The 20,139-nt window shown below is 39.7% G+C and overlaps 2 protein-coding genes across 6 annotated transcripts in view; one reads left to right on the top strand and one right to left on the bottom strand.

Moving 5' to 3' along the window:
• Window positions 1–483: 483 nt before the first annotated feature.
• On the bottom strand, window positions 484–13,888 carry abhd3 (abhydrolase domain containing 3, phospholipase). Its single transcript, XM_068339945.1, has 9 exons — window positions 13,658–13,888; window positions 12,026–12,189; window positions 9,959–10,141; window positions 8,092–8,137; window positions 4,455–4,567; window positions 4,062–4,235; window positions 3,677–3,725; window positions 3,420–3,585; window positions 484–3,343 (listed from the first exon to the last, which is right to left on the bottom strand). Exons 1-9 carry the CDS (start codon window positions 13,817–13,819, stop codon window positions 3,159–3,161), a joined length of 1,242 nt encoding a protein of 413 aa, XP_068196046.1. The 5' UTR covers window positions 13,820–13,888; the 3' UTR covers window positions 484–3,158.
• A 2,316-nt stretch (window positions 13,889–16,204) lies between these two features.
• mib1 (MIB E3 ubiquitin protein ligase 1) overlaps window positions 16,205–20,139 on the top strand; it is a 49,077-nt gene continuing 45,142 nt past the window's right edge. For all 5 annotated transcript variants that reach the window (XM_068340037.1, XM_068340038.1, XM_068340042.1 and 2 more), the window contains exons 1-2: window positions 16,205–17,078; window positions 19,176–19,347. In XM_068340037.1, the coding sequence (XP_068196138.1) occupies window positions 16,850–17,078; window positions 19,176–19,347 (401 nt within the window). In that variant the 5' untranslated portion in view covers window positions 16,205–16,849. The remainder of the gene's footprint in view (window positions 17,079–19,175; window positions 19,348–20,139) is intronic.

Raw genomic sequence — 20,139 nt, forward strand, 5'->3', positions numbered from 1 at the left:
AGATATTCTACAACTGATTCTCATGAGAGATTCTTAGCTCGTTCTTCTTTGTAGCAGTTGCATCTTTAAGTGTATTGCAGACTGGATCAATACAATGCTGCATCATAGTTGTTCAGATGCACGTGCAGCCTTGTCCTTTGCCTTATTAATTGCACTCACTTTCTTTTGCAGCCACTGGATCCTTGATTTTTTATTTTTTTTAAGTGAAAAAGAGTAAATCCCAGAAGTTTGTGAAGCTGTAATATCCACTTTGGACTCACATTAATGGCACAGAGCATGCTTCCTATCATCCTATAACCCATGTATGAATAACACAAGGCTGTTTTCATCCACCTGGTTTACTGAGAAGATGAGGAAGAGAGGCCAAGATAGAGTGGCTGGCATCCTGGTAATGGCTCTATTGAGAAGCACGGAAAGCCCAGGAGAGTTTTGCCTTTAAAGATTTTAGAGAATCCAAACTGGTTACTTAGTGACAAATAGAATTACAAAGAAGGGGGAGGGTAATTGGTGGTGGTTGTTTTTGGTTTATTTTGCTTTTAGTTTTTTTACTACAAACATACAGCATGTAAAGATTTCTTTGGATTTTTGCTGATTATGATTTAACTTCATTTTTTTAGATCAGTGAAGTTGTTGCTTTGGTTACTTTTACTTACTTCTCTGACGTCTCCTTATAATTCCATATTTTAATCATTCCTTCTATTTCTTGCGACATTCCAACCTCGGATCAGGCAATAATTAAACCAAACTACTTTCAAATACTGACATGCGCAATTTTATCCCACAGCTGAGAAACGTCCTTTATTCCATCTCAAGAACATTAACAGAGTATTGATATGCAAAAATATTCTCATATGATCAAATTTAGAAAAAAAAGGGATTTTATATAATATGAATTTTCATGGATGTTAAGCAGCAGTAAATTACTCATCCCTCTTGGCAGTCTAATTACTCTGATGCTTCCATAAACCACTGAGCTAAAACCGCAGCCCATCTGTCTCTGGGCTTACTGGGGGGCTAGAGTGAAGGTAAGTGGAATGCTGGGGGATTAGTTTTGCCTTTGGTGGAACACATCTACTGATGCAGTGATGAGTTTCCTATCAACAGCTAAGCCTGTGAGTGTAGACCACAACCCAATACTGTGACATGAGAGGGAAGGGGGCGCTCGGACGCAGTCAGTGGTGAAAGAAAAGAAAAAAAGAAAAAGACTGACTAGCAGTAGTCTGTCAAGCATTCCAATGAACTGAGTTTAAAACTTGCGTTAGAAGCAGAAGCACACAAATGAACTTAGACTCTGTTTAATAATTTATTAAATACAGCATATTACAATTATGTTGATAATGTGCGTATATTGGTAATTTCTACACTATAGACATATTTTTTTAAATTTAAAATCTTATTGCTGCACAATATTATAAGTTCTTCTCATCTTTTAATGTAGTGTACAAAATAAAATGCAGCATCCTATTAAACAATAACCAACAAAATAAAAGCATGTTATTTGTGCTACAGATTATGAGCTGATGTTTAGGGCTCAGGATGTGATGACACACATGCTTCTCGATGGACACTTGGCAGAACAGACACCAGAAGAAAAAAAAAAAAAAAAAAAAAGCAAAGTCCTTCATGCAGTGCATGGGAATGACTTTGGATGCCAGTCAGCTCTTTCGTTTCATTGATGCCAACTCCTGCGCGGTAGCCAGCCCCTTGATCATTGTTGGCGAAACTTGAACAGAGCCAGGACTGGCAACAAGGTTCCATTAATGATACTATGCATCTTGTGAAGCAACATCCACCACTTCTAACAGTCGATATGTGTATTACTTCATTCACATCACATATCTAGCACCCTCAGACTTAACAATTAGCAATGATAACCATTAGCAATTTCAAAGTAACCACATGATGTTCATGTACCCCTCTATTTAGCCTTTAGGATATACAGTAGTTGCAAACATCAAATGAACTGAGGATCACTGCATTAAGGAATTAGAGGCGTGACGGTATCAACTAAAAGCACAATGTCACATTCCTGGTCAATAATTAACTATTTCATAGAATACATCTGTGGAACTGTTTGGTGCATGTAAAGGTAGAATGTGTGAAAAAGTGCATGCAATCGGTTAAGGAAATAGTATTCGGACATTTGGGGAAAGTGAGACATTTGCTTTCTTGCCAAGAATTATATGAGACAACTGCTGATGCTACAATGCATGTATGTTTAAAAATCTGAAGTGGTCTCAGTGTAGCACTGTGAAATGCTTAGCTTGGCTCTGCATAACAAAATGAATGGACAAGCCATTGATCAGAGCAGAGTTGTTCCGTTGATATCAAGGAAATCTCCTGGCTACAGCTTAACCTTTAGCAAACTGAAGAAAAGTGGAAACGGTCCTCTCCTCTTACTCTCAACAAAAAAAGCAAATAAGCTTATTTCCCATGACATCCCACTATTACAACCACATGTAAACAGTTAAACAGCCACCTTAAAACAAGAATACAAAGAATAGAATGAGTGATCAGATGTTATGATGCAGAAAGGAAAGGAGTACAAGTAAATAAATACAATCCCCGAGGGCTAAAATCCTACTGCTACAAGTGTTTAAGGACGCTCCATGAACAATGTGTGAATTTTCATGTACAGTACTTACTCATCTTTTCTTCAAAAGAAAATAATTGCACAAGGTAATCTGATAATTAGTTCATCAATTTAACACAGTGGTGACAGATTAAGTTGTTCACCGACTCCATGAACTGCTATGTTTGTTATTTTTTCAAAACATATTATTAAGAACATGATTACAGATAAGAACTAAAAGAATGCTGAATGCAACAAATTCTGCATTCAATAACATGTGCCCTTGAAATAAGAAAGAATTCTTTTTGTTTGTGGCAGGATGAAAAAGAGAATGGAGGGATGCAAAGAAAGTCAATGGAAGGAAGGAAACAGGCAGAAAAGATGTGGAGGAATGGAGTAAAAGATGGATGGAATACAGCAAGGAGAGATGAAGGGGAAAAAACAAAAGGGGATAAGTTCAAACTAAGGGACGAGGAGGATGACTTAAGACCAAGCAAAGAAGATTGCAGTTAGAAAAGACTGAAGGAAGGAGGGAAAAAAGAAATAAAAAGGAAACAAAACCAGTGGAATCGCATGTCAAGGTCTCTTAACAGGAGAGATCTTGGAGACTGTTGCCTTGTTCGATGACCGCCTCAGCAAACTGCTTGAAGACTCGATCCATGTAGGTGCTCTGCCGAGGCCACAGGCCCTCGAGGAAACCAATATGGCCTCCATGACAGGTGATGAGTAGGGCTAGGTTGGGATTCTGCTTCACTGCTTCTACTGGAATTGCTAAGGAGGAACCAAACCATTCAGATTTGTTGCCAGCAAACCTGCAACATTAAATCTTAAGGCTGCTGGGGCTCACCATGCGAAGGGGAAAAGACATCATCAGCAGCATTCAGGCACAACATTGGCACCTGCACAGATTTCAGCCTGTGGACAGGACTGGCATCATGGTAATAGTCATCATTGGAGGGGTAGCCAAACATTATGGAGGTGAACCTCTCATCAAACTCTCGGATGGTCTTTGCCTGCAGGAACAAAGCAAATTGATTAAATGTCTTTTACGTTTTTATTTTTTTTTAGCATTTGTGACAAAATTTGACTTCAAATCATTCCAACCTTCATGACGTGATCAATGTCGTAACACTTTTCAAGCACCGGTCTGTGTCTGAGGGAGATAGAAAAGAAAATGACTTTTGTTTATGATGACAATATTTACTTCTAAAATGTCCTTAAAATAAGCTGGCAGAGTTGTAACAATATAATAAAGTTTTGAATGAAGATGAACCAAACTATGTTTTTATTTCATGCTCCTACGGAGAATTAATTTCTGAATGTTAGCAGCTAAAAATTAAAATACAGAAATAGCGACACATTTTGCCTGTACCTTAGAAGAAAAAACTAAGACCTGAAAAAATGTGAAAAAGAAAAAAAAGCTGATCCAGCTAGTAACCTAATCCAACCCCAAGCACTAGAAGTGTGTCAGTGTCTGGTCTAGGCTGACCTGTGCACAGAGGCTTGTAGGCAGCTGGTGAGGTATGAATTGAAGAGAAAGCGGTCCAGGGGTTTTTCTAGGGAAGCGGTGCACTCAAACACATCCCAGCCTGCAGAGAAGACCACGACCCCTTTCAGACAGGTTTCCCGGCCTTTACGCCCCAAGTAATTAGCCAGCATCATTCTGAATAATGCAGAGAGGAAGAAACAGATGAGGAAAAACAGGGGTCGGGACATTTTCAGGTATTTTAACTTCTATAAACTTGTAAACTTGAATTGTGAGAGTTGAAAAATCCAGATTTAGCTGCCCCTGAGTCACAGACAGACAGATTTATAAGAATCTCTAAGCATTACACCGGAATTTTCTTGGATGTGTAACTCTGGTGGTGAATGGTGTCATTACCCGCCCATTGATACTCCAGCAGCCATGATTGGAGCAGCTTCATTTGTCCTGTGGATGTGCTCAATAACAGTCTCCAGGTCCTCTGTGTTGGCTGCACAATATGTCCTAGGGGTCTTTGTGAAATGGGCAGAAAAGGAAGTCACTCTTTTATCACTGGTTCATTACATTTGTTAAATTGTGAGGACTCTCTGTGGGAAAAAAATGAAGTTATTTCTTCCCATTTCATATTAAAATAGTGAAAATAAAATATATATGTTCTTAATTACTTTAGAATTACTGTACTTGAACATGTCATTAGTCACTATTTTCTTTGGGTGTTCAAATGAGGTCCAAACTAGAACGTTCACTTCTGTAATTATATACAATACAGCTCAGTAACAAGAGCCTATTGGCTGAATATTACAAAATATGGTTAAAAAATGTTTTTTGCTAAACACCACTTTTCTCATCCAGGATACCATTTGTTTCAGGGGTAACGCAAAGAAATACTGTGACATTTCTGATTGTGAATTAGTTACAATTGCACAAAAACCATCACCAAAAATGGTCTCACATGTCTCATTCCCATTGTCACAGGCTAAATGTCTCAGCAAATCAGTTCATGTTTGGTCAGTTTTGGGATTATTAGAGTATTGGGTCACTACAATTCTGGTAGCATTCTCTATGGCGTGTTTGTGTATACTCAACCTTTTTGGCCTAATTCATATCAGGAACAAGTTTCTATCCATCTCTATCAGATTACAATGGTTTCCTGCAGCCTCCAGTGATAGTAAGACAGATTTACCCTCTTTCACTACTTACTTATATACTGTCCTTCTTTTCCTTTCGGCTTTTCCCTTCAGGGGTCGCCACAGCGAATCAGTTGCCTACATCTAACCCTGTCTTCTGCATCCTCTTCTCTCACACCAACTACCTTCATGTCCTGTTTCACTACATCAAACCTCCTCTTTGGTCTTCCTCTAGGCCTCCTGCCTGGCAGTTCAAAACTCAGCATCCTTCTACCAATATATTCACTATCTCTCCTCTGGACATGTCCAAACCATCTCAGTCTGGCCTCTTTGACTTTATCTCCAAAACCTCTAACATGTGCTGTCCCTCTGATGTACTCATTCCTGATCCTATCCTTCCTGGTCACTCCCAGAGAGAACCTCAGCATCTTCATCTCTGCTACCTCCAGCTCTGTCTCCTGTCTTTTCCTCAGTGACACTGTCTCTAGACCAAACATCGCTGGTCTCACCACAGTTTTGTACACCTTTCCTTTCATTTTAGCTGAAACTCTTCTATCACACATCACACCTGACACTTTCCTCCACCCGTTCCATCCCGTCTGTACCCTTCTTATATACTATAATTACTTATTACATAGTTTGTATTTGTGTGCATTCCATCAAATTGATGCAGGATGTACATTTTAAGTATACATACATTTAATTCTGACTTTGCTAACATTTTAAGAGCACTGTGCATGAAAAAAAAGTTGAATCGTGTGTATAAAAGATCTGTACATCTGTAAGTTTTGGACTTGGAGTTGACAAAATTAATTACTATACAACAGATAAAAAGACATATATTAGTACATTTAAATCCCTGAACAGCAAAGCTACTCCACAGGATAGTGTCATGAAGACTGTAAGTAATAGGGTAGCCACTCTGAGGATTTTCTTTGAAGAAAGGGTGTCTTTCAAACCGTGGGTCGTTCTAAAACACTGTCCTATTTAAGAAGTGGGCAGTACTAAATGATCATGGAGATAACAGAAGCCAAAAATTGCTAAATCTTTTGCCTTGATGGTAGCACAACTCCTGACTAATGTAAGGGGGGAAAATTCACTCTCCCAACACAGACATTGAGAGAGGGTAAAGATCAGCTCAGAACAGCAAGACTAACAAAATTTTGTAGGTAAACTGGCATGGATTTTTAAAAACTAAGTGTCACTTTTACTGTTATTTTTTAAATGAGACAGAATGAATCAGCAACAACAGCAAATTATAAACCTACCTTTGACAGATTTTTAATGATGCTACGAGGAATATTAGAAACATGGGAAACTCCTCACTGTACTGAAACACCTTCTTCTCTTTTTGGCTTTTCCCTTCAGGGGTCGCCACAGTGAATCAGTTTCCTTCATCTAACCCTGTCTTCTGCGTCCTCTTCTCTCACACCAACTACCTTCATGTCCTCTTTCACTACATCCATAAACCTCTAGGTCTCCTGCCTGGCAGTTCAAAGTTCAGCATCCATCTACCAATATATTCACAATCTCTCCTCTGGACATGTCCAAACTGTCTTTCATTTTAGCTGAAACTCTTCTATCACACATCACACCTGACACTTTTCTCCACCCGTTCCATCCTGCCTGTACAAGCTTCTTCACCTCTTTTCCACTCTCCATTGCTCTGGACTGTTGACCCTAAGTACTTAAAATCCTCCACCTCCTTGATCTCTTCTCCCTGTAACCTCACTCTTCCACTTGGGTCCCTCTCATTCACACACATGTACTCTGTCTTACTGAAGCTAACCTTCATTCCTCTCCATTCCAGGACAAACCTCCACCTCTCTAGCTTCTCCTCCACCTGTTCCCTGCTCTCACTGCAGATCACAAAGTCATCTGCAAACATCATAGTCCATGGAGATTCCTGTCTAACCTCGTCTGTCAGCCTGTCCATCACCACAGCCAACGAGAAGGGCCTCAAAGCTGATACCTGATGTAGTCCCACCTCCACCTTGAACTCCTCTGTCACACCTACAGCACACCTCACCACTGTCTTACAGTCCTCATACATGTCCTGCACCGCTCTAACATACTTCTCTGCCACTCCAGACTTCCTCATACAATACCACAGTTTCTCTCTGGGCACCTTGTCATAAGCTTTCTCCAGATCTACAAAAACACAATGCAGCTCTTGGTGTTCCTCTTCTCTTTCTTCCTACAAAAACATTTTCCTCCTCTCCTTATTCGACCAATAGTAGCCCAATTTCCACCGGCACCCTGTTGGTGAACAGCACCAATGACAGTCTTTGTTAACCCGGGCCTCAACCAATCCGGTCATAGATTTGATTCGCATGTTTGATTTGCCAAAAGTTTTACATTGGATGCCCTTCCTGACACAACCCTCTGTATTTATCTGGGCTTGGGACCGGCACAATAAGACACTGGCTTGTGCCTTCTTGCACCTACATTAAAGTACTGAAACACTATGGGTGTAAATGATGGCTGTGTGTTACACTTGACCCTAAAGAACGTTCTTCTCTTTCAAGATGTGCACACATGAAACGGGCTGACAGAAAAGACAGCAGGTAAACTATAGACTCTAATAGAGTCTGAATTCAGTTAGCAAAATGTACCCAGGTGTACATAAACCCATTACGGCAGGTGTGTGAAAAGCACCTGCTCAGCAACGTCATATGTCTGAGGACTAGCATTAAAATACAGCAGCTTCATCCCTCCTCTGCTAATAACATTCTCTATTCGGCATCAGTTTCAGGTACCTGAGCGTTGACCAAATTACACAATGAAAAAAGACAGACGAGCAAGATAAATAGTAATTTGGTAACTGAAATATCATTCTGAATACGGATAATCCAAAGGAAGAAATGAAATAACAAGGAATACCAGGTTGAAATACATCGAGTTCTTACCAGAAGCATTTCGCCAGACACTCCTCTGTTGTTAAAAACCACACATCTGAAATACACAAGACATACACTCATGAAATATCACTGCACATTCTTCTGTTATTTTCCTCCTCTTGCCATCTATTGACTGTTTTTAACTATCAAGTCAAAATAAACAAAACAAAACTGAGTTTTAGACTTTTTCTCCAATAATATAAAATATCTGAAAGATCTCACATTAGGCTCTGACCACATGCAATTCATGAATGACATTATAAAAAAAACTTAAAAAAAAAAAAAAGAGAATGAATAATGATGAACAATGAATAATCATGTAATACAAATGTAAATGTACCCAACCTTATTAATCTCAAAGGAAATTACTAGTCCACTCTAACACACACTGGTGGTTATTCACATGCTTATATAGTTATATAGTGAATACAATATATATATTCACACACAAGGGGCCTGTAGGCATACAAGTGATGGGGAGGTAGAGAGGTAGGCAGCTCCTTTCTGGTGTGCCCGAAATGAGCAGCTTATGAAGGGTATGGCGCCTTGCAGAGGCAGTTCTTGGAGTGTGAACTGGCACCTCCTACTGCCAGTTCACAGTCCAAAATATTTGTCCGACAAGGGTCTTGAACGAGCGACCCTCAAGTCCTCAGCCAAGACTTAGCGGACTAAGTTACTGTTGTCTTGTCCTAGCATTTTTATTATGTACTCAGTTCTATTTACAATAATTGTGTTTTTTGTTCTGTCAGGAAAAAAAAGCAAATTGAAAATATCACCTTGCAACGCAGACAATATATACATAATAAACATATAATATATACAGTACATATACAATATATACATATATACTGTATACATACAGTATATGTACATATATACACACATATACTGTATATACACATATATATACAGTATATATATACTTTCTTGATTGATAAATATATATATATATATACACACACAGTAGATATTATATATAGTAAGAGTGAGAAAAAAATCACCAAGAGGGACAATAAAGCACATTTCTTTCTTTCTCTTTCTTAATACACCAGTACTTTCACAATTTTCCTTCATTTTATGGACTTAATGATCACCCAGTAGATCATATTAATAAAATAAATCAGTAATTTAATTCTACAGTTTGCTTTTCATCACATATATGTGGCTTAATGTGTTCCTTTGTGCCACCTCAACTTCCTGACTTTGCATATTCAAAGGAACACAGTGGCCCAAATTCCTTTCAACAAATCTTACCTAAAAAAAAAAAGAAAAAGAAAAAGCTGGACTGGGAATATAATGAGGTGTGCAGAGAGGCACAGCAGCATGAAGATCATTCTGTTTGTACTGCAGAGCAAAGACATCAACCTCTATTCCTTCCCTGCATCTTTCATTTATTATATGGTGAATGTGACCTGCTGTTTCTGTCGGTGTTACCCAAAAGTAGGGCGGTGCTGGACGGTGTATTGGGCAAGCGGACACAGAGATGGATATGGGTAGGGGGGTGCTTAAGCACGCACTGAAGCATACACTCGGGGCTGGTCTGGCTGGAATAAGCTGCAAAGCTTGTACCGGGATAAGCTGTAATTCATTAAGCTACACAGACAGGGGTGAGGGGTGGAAGATACTGAGTCTGCCGGCGCTCTTCCCAAGCCTGCCCAAATTTGGGTGAAAGAATGGGTGCAGTGAATAAGAAAAACTGCATTTGCTGCAGATGGCATTTTCAAGTAAAATTTTTGAAACATTATTGTTGCTATTGGGCTTACTGAATAATGGATGAATGAAAAATTAGAACATAAGCATCAACTGTGTAATTCAATGGCCTGAATATGCCCTCAGAGCTGGACCTCTGCCAGGGTTTCCTGCCAAGATCACCCACCTATAGCCCAGATCCCGGCTCTGCTGGACCATGTGCAGGATGTAGGACTCTCGGCTGGTGCCGGTCAGACCAGGGAGAAGTAGGACTGTGGGCCTGGAGGTGGGGTCAGGATGAGAGAAGCTGCTGTCGTTGTCAAACCAATCCAAAGAGATCTGCCCTCCATCTGCGGCCTTAATGAGCTCACTACAGAGACGAGCATGACACGAAACTCAACAACTATAGTTCTGAACATATCACCGTATGTCTGTTTCCTCATTTCACACATGTAAACATTAAAAAACCCCACGCAATTTATGATGTCTATTCAGTTCCAGGTAACATGGTTACTTCATTGTATCCAGCACGCAGCTTGCCAAAGAAGATCTGAAAATGTGAGGAAAGACATCACTGAGAGCTGCCTCATTTCCTTTGTGATTATCCTGTTGGTGTGCTTTGCAATTTACAATATGTTAAAATAATGGGGAGGGCAAAGCACAAGTGGGCTCTTAGGATCAATCAATTTTCTGGGCTGTACAACCTTATCTTGGCAGATGAGGTCATTCATTCCTAGTGCTAGTGCATTTTACAACCTGCACTGCACACGTGCGCGCACACACACACACACACACACACACACACACACACACACACACACACACACACACACACACGCATACACACCATCAGCATGAAATTACAGAACCACCATGAAATATACACCTCAGGCTACTCTTTAAAGGCAGCATGAGTCAATTCAGAGTGACCAACGAGGGACATGCAAGTGAGCCTGGTTCTAATCCTCCGTTTGGACAATGAGATGAGTGGAATTTCTCCCAGACAGCCAATGACAAATAGGACAGTCGCCCCTCTATCTGTCCTTTGGTCAACCTTGGGTAATTTCATCACGAAGGTGTGTGGGGGAGGCTAAGTAACAACAGCACAGTCAATCTAACACCAGCGTGTAGTCATCCTAGGCAGCGGTCCTAGGATGAGTACAGTCTGTATTCATTATGGGAATACTTGTTTCTTTAACTAAAAAGGTGCTAAAAGTAGGAGCACAGGAAAGACAACGAGACTAAACAAAAACAAAACTGACCAGAAATACCTGTTACCAAGAACTGGAATTAACCAAAACTAACTAACTAAAAAGCAACTAAAAGTATTTATTCGTGATGTAATGCCTGAGCAGTGGATATGTACAATTTCCTCCGGGATTAATAAAGTATCTATCTATCTATCTATCTATCTATCTAACCAACAATTACTGAAATTCAAATTTTCTTTCCTACATGAACTGACTAATAATTCATCATCACACCACATAATACAATTACATTTTCATTAAATATTACATTTACTAATGCATCCACACAGGAATCACATTAAAAGAATAAATAAATGATATGAAATATGTGTGTCTTGTAAACACAGTTCAAAAAGCATTGTTTAATGTTCAGAAAAACCTCATGAAAATATCCTGATTCCATCCTTTCATATTGATCGATTCAAGATAAAAATGCATTGTTTTTTGTAGATACCAATCATTGTACCATGTTTTCTCAAATATGTGAGAAAGTTTACGAAATAAAAAAATGGCAGGAAGAAATTCCTACAGAGTGAACTTTGGACAAGTTGCCCAACAGTGACAAGAACTTTACCTTCTTTGAGAGATAAAAGCTATTGATAATGAAAATACAGGCTGTCAAAATTAACGTTAATCTCCTTTTGTGTATGTGGCAAGGAATGCTTTGCCATTTAATCTAAAACAGATTTACAGTCTGAGCCAGCACTGTGGCACAAAAGATCTCTTTCTCTTCTGAGTATTTGCACCTAGACTTAAAACCAGCTAGGGTTTATTTCCAATTGTGAAACCATGAGTAATAACTTGAGAAAACAGGCATTGAAAACAAATATGTTGTATTAAGGCTGCATCTACTATGAATGAGTTAATAAACTTGAAAACTTCCACAAGCGTCACAGTTTATCTTTTATCCATTTTATAACTTCAGATCCTCAAAGAAATTCAGTTTAAGAAAAAAACATCTTGTATCATGTATAATTTCTATGTGGATCATGGAGGGTACTTACTTTCTGTAGATGACACCAGGTTTAGCTGTGACAAAGGGTCTAAGCAGGGTCTGGATGCGACTCTCCCAGCACCAAAAGGTGGGGTAGTATGTTTCTGATACCACTGGACATTGCTCTCTCAGAAACTGGTAGAACTTCTTACCCCCTGAGATGAGCTGTGGCTTCTGCAAAATACAAAGTGAATTAAATGCAGCATATGATTGAATAAATCTTGTTTTTTTTCTTCCTTTTGGAAATTACTTAACGTGACGTCTATTAATTTGACAATATAGCATGGATGGAATTAAGTATGTTTTAGGCTTTTACACCATTAAACCACAGTGGAGGCAGTGGGAGAGAATGGTAGCGGTGTGCTTTCACTTTTATTTTTTACTTTTATCTACCATTCAAATTACTGTTGACATTTGAATATACTGTGTGTGTGTGTGTGTGTGTGTGTGTGTGTGTGTGTGTGTGTGTGTGTGTGTGTGTTTGTGTATGTGTCTGTTTGTGTGTGTATGTGTGCGTGTGTGTTTGTGTGTACACACATGCATGTATACACAGTCACACAGCATGTAAGTATGCAAAGACCTATTTATATACAAATATCAAGTAAGTTGGTTTTTTTTTTTACTAGAATGTGAAATTCCAGGGAGAATGAATTAAGTATTCATCCATCCATCAAAAGAAAAAAAATAAATCATTCAAGCCATAGTATAGTAAAATGTACATTATTTAAAAATAGAAAATATATCAGTTTCAATACGTTATCAATAACAGCAGTGTTTTGATAAAAGTGACACCTGTTAGTTAATTTCAAAAACTCAAAAATCTTTAATCTGATAATGAAAATAATCGCAGTAATTATCGACCTGCTGCTCAATCCCCTGCCCTGTGAACGGACCTGTAGACGTAAATGATCATCTTTCCATTTGTTGTGACATTGTGTGTTGAGACTAAACGATACAGAGTCATTTGATTAATCCTTTTATCGTGAATAAATGAAAACGATTGGCTGATTAGGATCGATTCAGGTTAACATTCTATAGTTCTGTAAATACTGCATTACATGTGTCCGTTCTAACAATGTTTTCACGTTGCCTCTCTGCATGACAAACACACTGTCGATTTGCAATTTTAATGAAATCCACAGTCTCAACTCAGATTAATGTATATATATATATATATATATATATATATATATATATATATATATATATATATATATATATATATATATATATATATATATATATATACTGTAAATCCCACTACCGGCATTTCTAGATGACACCCAGTCGGGTTAGCCTAGCGTCATAAAACATCTAACCTTCTGCTTTAGTTAATGTAGCTGCACAAGTGTTGCACACGTGTGTAGTTACATAACATTGATGTCAGGGAAATATGACGATTTAAAACCCGTCTTTCAGCTTGAGAGCCAATCCACATGTAGACTAAGCACCGGTAGAAAAATGCAGCCCATCGAGACCTGCATCAGCGAAACGACTTGCGTGGAAGCGCCGCTCCCTCTCTGTCAAAAGCACATGAAATGTTTGTATTTAAGCTTCAACATATATTCCAAAAATGAAAAAAAAAAAAAAAAAAAAAAAAACTGGTCCAGGTGGTGATGAGCTACGCGTTGACGTTTCTTACCTTGGCAACTGAAATCAAATAGTAGCAGGTGTACGCTGCGCTAAAGCCCAGTACCAGAGACAGTCCAACACCAGAACCGAACAGCCCAACTTTCACCTGATTTTCTAGATAATGTGACAGATCTCTTGTCAAAATGTTGAAATTAAAGTCCAGCGAGATCATTGCAAGGTCCCTATATTCAACAGTACTGTAAGGACAGCGGCCAGCTCGGCTGAACGTCGGCTGTGTCTGCCTGGGAGACCGCGGTGAAGGAGACCGTCAAGGGGAGCCGAGGTGAGGAAATATATGTGATCAGCGAGCGGTGGCGCTCTTCGACCATCTATCAAAAGAGCGGCGCGGTCGACTGCCCCCTAACGTCAAAACTGGTGAAGTGCACTCTGCGCTGCCGTAGCTTCAAGTATGAGCCTCAATTTTCATGACAAAATTACCCAAGGCCTCCAGGTTCAAGTGCGGTGATTTGTTTGTGATAATTAGTGAAATTGTGTATGATAACAGAATATACCGCTGAAGATGGCCTTGAAGCATTGAAGAAGTTAAGATGTTACTGTCTATTACTGTCTATTACTGTCTTCAATGCAGACTTCAATGGACATGTTGGTGCAGGAAACAGAGGTGATGAGGAGGTGATGGGCAGGTTTTTTATCCAGGACAGGAATGCAGAAGGATAGGTAGTGGTTGACTTTGCAAAAAGGATGGAAACGGCTTTAGTGAATACTTTCTTCCAGAAGAGGCAGAAACATAGGATGACTATAAGAGTGGTGGTAGGAGCACACAGGTAGACTACATCTTGTGTAGATGGTGTAACTTCAAGGAGATGAGTGACTGCAAAGTAGTGGTAGGCGAGAATGTAGCCAAACAGCATAGGATGGTGGTGTGTAGGATGACTCTGGTGGTGAGGAAGATGAAGAGGGCAAAGGCAGAGAAGAGGAAAAAATGGTGGAAAATGAAAAAGGAAGAGTGTTGTATGACTCAGGTAGGAGTTAAGACAGGCTCTGGGTGGTCAGGGGGTGATCCCACATAACTGGACAACTACAGCTAATGTGATCAAGGAGACAAGTAGGTGAGTACTTTGTGTGCCATCTGGAAGGAAAGTAGATAAGGAGACTGGTGGTGGAATGAGGAGGTACAGGAGTGGATACAGAGACAGAGATTAGCTAAGAAGAAGTGGGACACTGAGAGGACTGAGGAGAGGAGTACAGGGAGATGCAGCGTAAGGTGAAAGTAGAGGTAGCAAAAGTCAAACAAGGGGCTTATGATAACTTGTATGCTACGTTGGACAGTAAGGAGGGAGTAAGGAGGGAGGGAGGGACTGATCTATACACGTTGGCAAGACAGGGAGACAGAGATGGGAAGGCCATGCAGCAGGTTAGTATTATTAAGGATAGGGATGGAAGTGTATTGACAATGTCCAGTAGTGTGATGGGAAGATGGAAAGAGTACTTCGAAGCATTGATGAACAAGGAAAAAGAGAGAGAACAAAGACTAGAAGAGGTGGCTGTTGTGGACCAGGAAGTAGCAAAGATTAGACAGGATGAAGTGAGGAGGGCATTGAAGAGGATGAAGAGTGGAAAGGCAGTCGGTCCTGATGATATACCTGTGGAGGTATGGAAGTGTCTAGGAGAGATGGCAGTAGAGTTTCTGACTGGGTTGTTCAACAGGATCTTACATAGTGAGAAGATGCCTGAGGAAAGGAAGAGAAGTGTGCTGGTGCCCGTTTTTTAGAAAAAGGGAGATGTGCAGAGTTCTGGTAACTACAGAGTAATAAAGCTGATGAGCCATTAAATGAAGTTATGGGAAAGAGTAGTTCGTTCGTTCATTCATTCATTCGTTCATTTGTCCGCCTGAATACTGAATACTGAGACTGTCTCAGTATTCAGAAGATCAGTTTGCTTCACTATAAAGAACCTTCAAACCTAAATGGTTGTAGATGGCTAGGGAATTCACCTAGTAGAAATGTTGGTCTGACTTTAGGATTGCACCCTGTTTACACTGTCAGTCAGTCAGTCATTTTCAGATTACCACCGCTATATCCGCCGCAGCGGGTCACGGGGAGCCGGAGCCTATCTCGGCGGCATAGGGTGTGAGGTGGGGGACACTCTGGGCACGACGCCAGTGCACCGCGGTGTTTACACTGTGTGTAACTGAAAAATAAATTCAAACAGTTATACGGCAATATAAATCCATTGGGCAGTATATTTAAATTAATGTAACATGTATCGTTATTAATATGTTTGTGTACATGCATACACTTATTATATGCACATATACGTAGTGTATAACAGCATTGAAAATGTTCTTACTGAGTGAATAGGAAGATTTGTCCAAACTTTTGGGTGATCATGTGCACATACATGGATTTATGTAGTTTACATGTTTTGCGCACACAAAACATCTAGCATGTATGAATAAGTGTTTTCACACGAGTATTAAATGAGTACATTTCTGAGTCACAGTGAACTGGGAATGGGCTTGATCGTGCTGGTGCGCATGCGTGCGCTACACACCGGATTTACGCTCGTTTCCCGAGCTTCGAGTCTTCGAGCTTTGTCGTTCACATCCGTAGCTAGTTGTTGCTCGTCTGAGAATATAACGAAGATTGACAATAATGGCGACGCGTCTATTCTGCCCCGACTCCTGGGAATCGTCTTTGGGTGACAAAGCAGCACCTTGAATGGATTTTAAGCTCAACAAACAACGATAATAAGGATAATTAACCTCTGGATATACTAACGTAGACGCCACACTTACCTCAACAAGAAGGACTTGCTAGCGAGAGGCTTGTCTTTGCTAGCGGTGGGATTGCTAGCAACTCGCCCCGCTAACTTAAGTTGAAGAGGTGGCATTTTGGCATATAAGACAGTTTGTCTTGAAAAGTCAGTAGGATCTGGCCGCCATAGCGATGAGCATACTTAATAAACGTTTATGTTTATTAGTTTTTTCATCTTGTGGACAGGACTAAAGAGGCACTGGCTCACAGTTAACATTAGCTTGTCACAATACTTATTAGAAGGTCCACCAGCCTCTTTTAGATAGCTAGCTTAGCTCGCGGGCTAGCCTTGTGAATCGTACTTTCTTCCTGTTTGGACCTGCACCAATCGCCTCTAGAGATTGTTATTCGGTAGCCCGTTAGCTACGACCGCTAGCTTGCTAACTACCAGACTGATTTTGTGGCATTGCGAGATCTCTTCTTAAATGACCACCGGGAGGAACAACCGGGCGATGATGGAGGGAGTAGGAGCAAGAGTAGTCCGCGGACCTGACTGGAAGTGGGGGAAGCAGGATGGTGGAGAGGGACATGTTGGGACTGTCAGGAGTTTTGAAAGTCCTGAGGAGGTGGTTGTTGTCTGGGATAACGGGACGGCTGCTAACTACCGTTGTTCTGGAGCTTATGACGTTAGGATACTAGACAGCGCTCCCACAGGTAACTATACCAACAGGTATCAATTGAATGTGTTGGTTGAAACTAACTCATTCCTTTCATCGTAGCATCAGTATAGCATACTATACAACAAAGTACCACCGCACTAGTTTGCCATAATAGGTGTGGGGTCTTGATGAATAGCTTTATGCGATAATGCAATTAACCAAGAAGTACTATAGTAGTTGAGAAGATTTAATTACAGTGATTCAAAGTTCATGACTCTATTTGAGCCGTGTGGTAACAACCAGGTCACACAAGAGCAGTTTAAAAAGCTTAATTCAACAGTATTTTATCAACAACGCAAAACACAACTTAAATAACAACCGCAGTCTCAGAAGTATTAAACTCTCATAGAACCATACTTTTACAAGTCAGATGTTTGTCAAAACATGTGACTAGCCTGTTGGGGCCTATATTTACATACCCAAACAACAAGTTCCATGCCACTGTTGAACCCAGATGGCTTATGGTATATTTCAAACCATCTAGAGCAGTGGTTCTTAACCTTGTTGGAGGTACAGAACCCTGCCGGTTTCATATGCTCACTCACCGAACCCATCTTCAGTAATTTTTTTCTTTTTCTTTTTTTCAAATTATAAGACATAAGAACATATAATTTACTGGTGTATTTAATGAAGTGTTCATTAATGTTACCTTTTTCAAAGAACAAAACCAAGACAGTGCATGAACTCACATGAAATGACTTACCTGCAAATCAGTATGACTTCTGCTGTTGTTACTGAGAGACCAGTTCAGATATGCGCGGCTTCACCTTGGCAAGTGCTACATTCATTTTCTGTCCATTTCTTTTGTTTTCCATTCAGCTTAAGGAAGTGTTCCTTTATTTTTGCCAGTGCAAGACTAGAGTTGCTCAACTTGACATTGCAAATCATGCAGAACGCTGACTCCCATCACGTTTTGTTATACAGTACATGTAAATTCACGTTGCACATATTCGTCCGACCATTTCCTTTTTTTGCTCAACATAGTTACTATGAATTAAAATATTAAGAAAGCAATCAGATGATGTTTTTATTTATTTATTTAACCTTTATTTAACCAGGCAAGCAATTAAGAACAGGTTCTTATTTACAAATGCTGCCTGAGCTAAGAGCAGTGGCTCTTAGAGGTGTGGGGGTGGGGAGGAAGTCTAAAATAAACACAAAAACATACACTATACAGAAAATATAAGATATGTATATATAATATACATATCTTACATAATATACATAATATATAATATACATATATATATAATATATGTCATGTACCATCATGACAGGCATAAATCAATTACTGAGTGCGCAAAATCCCATGTAGCACAGGTAGGCTAATCAATGTAGCGTGATCACCTGCAGCCAGTGATGTCAAATGCACACAGTGATTCGTGTATGTTCGGTAAAAACACGTGACACATCGTGTTGGGTGTTTTGTCTTGACCTCCGTCTCCGCCTAACCCAAGACTGACTCACCGAACCCCAAGGGTTTGATCGAACCCAGGTTAAGAACCACTGATCTAGATCAATGACAGGAGTTTTTGGATTTTGTGAATGGAGCAATGAAACAAAACCTACTTTTCTGGCAAATGGATTGGTAGTATGTCTAGAGAAGGCTAGATTAAGCATATGCTGAAAAGCTGTATACTGTGAAAGATTTGAGTGGCTTTGTGAGACTCCATGGTTATATCAGCAGGATCAAAACAGTATAGCACATGTTATGCAAAGTACTAGAGATGCTTGTCATTGAATGCATTTAAAGCTGCAGTAATCAATAAAAGTAGAATTTTGTGTTTTATATGTAGGGAAATTTGGTTGTGTTTAGCTGAACTGTTCTTTTCTGATTTGGTTCTTGTAAACAGCTAATAAATAATACATAACTGACACAAGAAACCCAGCTGTACAATGGAGGGTGAATACTTTTTCTTCCAATACTTGATTAGACTACTGTATTGTATTTGTCAACAATAAATGTAGTCTGAATAGTTTACATATTAATGTCAAAATGCTGGAGTGAAGTTATTTTACAATATGTACATGCCATAACGCAATACCATTACAATTCATTAACAGTGATCGTTACTATTACTTCCATCCTAAGGCATTAAGCATGATGGAACCATGTGCGACACCTGCCGTCAGCAGCCTATCATTGGAATCCGTTGGAAATGTGCTGAATGCACAAATTATGACCTCTGCACAACCTGTTACCATGGAGACAAACATCACTTAAGGCATCGTTTTTACCGGATCACAACCCCAGGAAGTGAGAGGTGAGTTTAACTAGTAATGTTTACCATACTTTACCATTTGTGTCTCGCCTTAGACCCTGCCATTATAAAATACAGTGCACATTCGCACCTCAACGCTTGCGACTTCCCCTCATCGAGGATTTTGTTAGGCAGGCACGTGATACCATACGCGCATTCTATTGGCTGACTGCATCCGGAAGGGCGCTTTGTTCCGTGAGTCTCGGGACTTCCGTGAGACACAAAAGTGCTTTAAACAGTCGATAAGAGTGTGGGAAAAGGTAACACAGATAGAGGGTGGTTTAATATCAGTATGGGGAGGGTTCATAAACGTTTAAATTACCGTAAATAATAAGATAAATAGTTTGTCGTTCTATTGCGGAATTTGTTTAATTGCGTGTGGTTCCTGGATTACATTGCCCGCAAGGAACGAGGGTGCACTGTATATAGCAAGATGACCTCAGCACGTCATTGTAATTGGTTTGTCTACTTTTATTTCATTACATGGGCCTTATGTTACCTTAGTGTCTTTTGTGTACCATGCCTCACAGGCAGACAGAATCAATTGCTATAATCCTAGCCCTCAGTTGCCTAGCAACAACTTAGCCTTGTTTTAAGCTCCAATCAAATCTTGTATAGAAGTACGGTGCACCCTCAATCTTTGCGGTTAATGTGTTCCAGAAACCATACGCGATTAATGAATTCCGCGATAGAGCGAAAAACTATTTATCTTATTATTTACTGTAATTTAAACGTTTATGTACCTTACCCCTACTGATGTTAAACCACCTTCTATCTATATTACCTTTTCCCATA

This window comes from Antennarius striatus, chromosome 18 (assembly GCF_040054535.1).
Source record: "Antennarius striatus isolate MH-2024 chromosome 18, ASM4005453v1, whole genome shotgun sequence".
NCBI classification, from domain to species: domain Eukaryota; kingdom Metazoa; phylum Chordata; class Actinopteri; order Lophiiformes; family Antennariidae; genus Antennarius; species Antennarius striatus.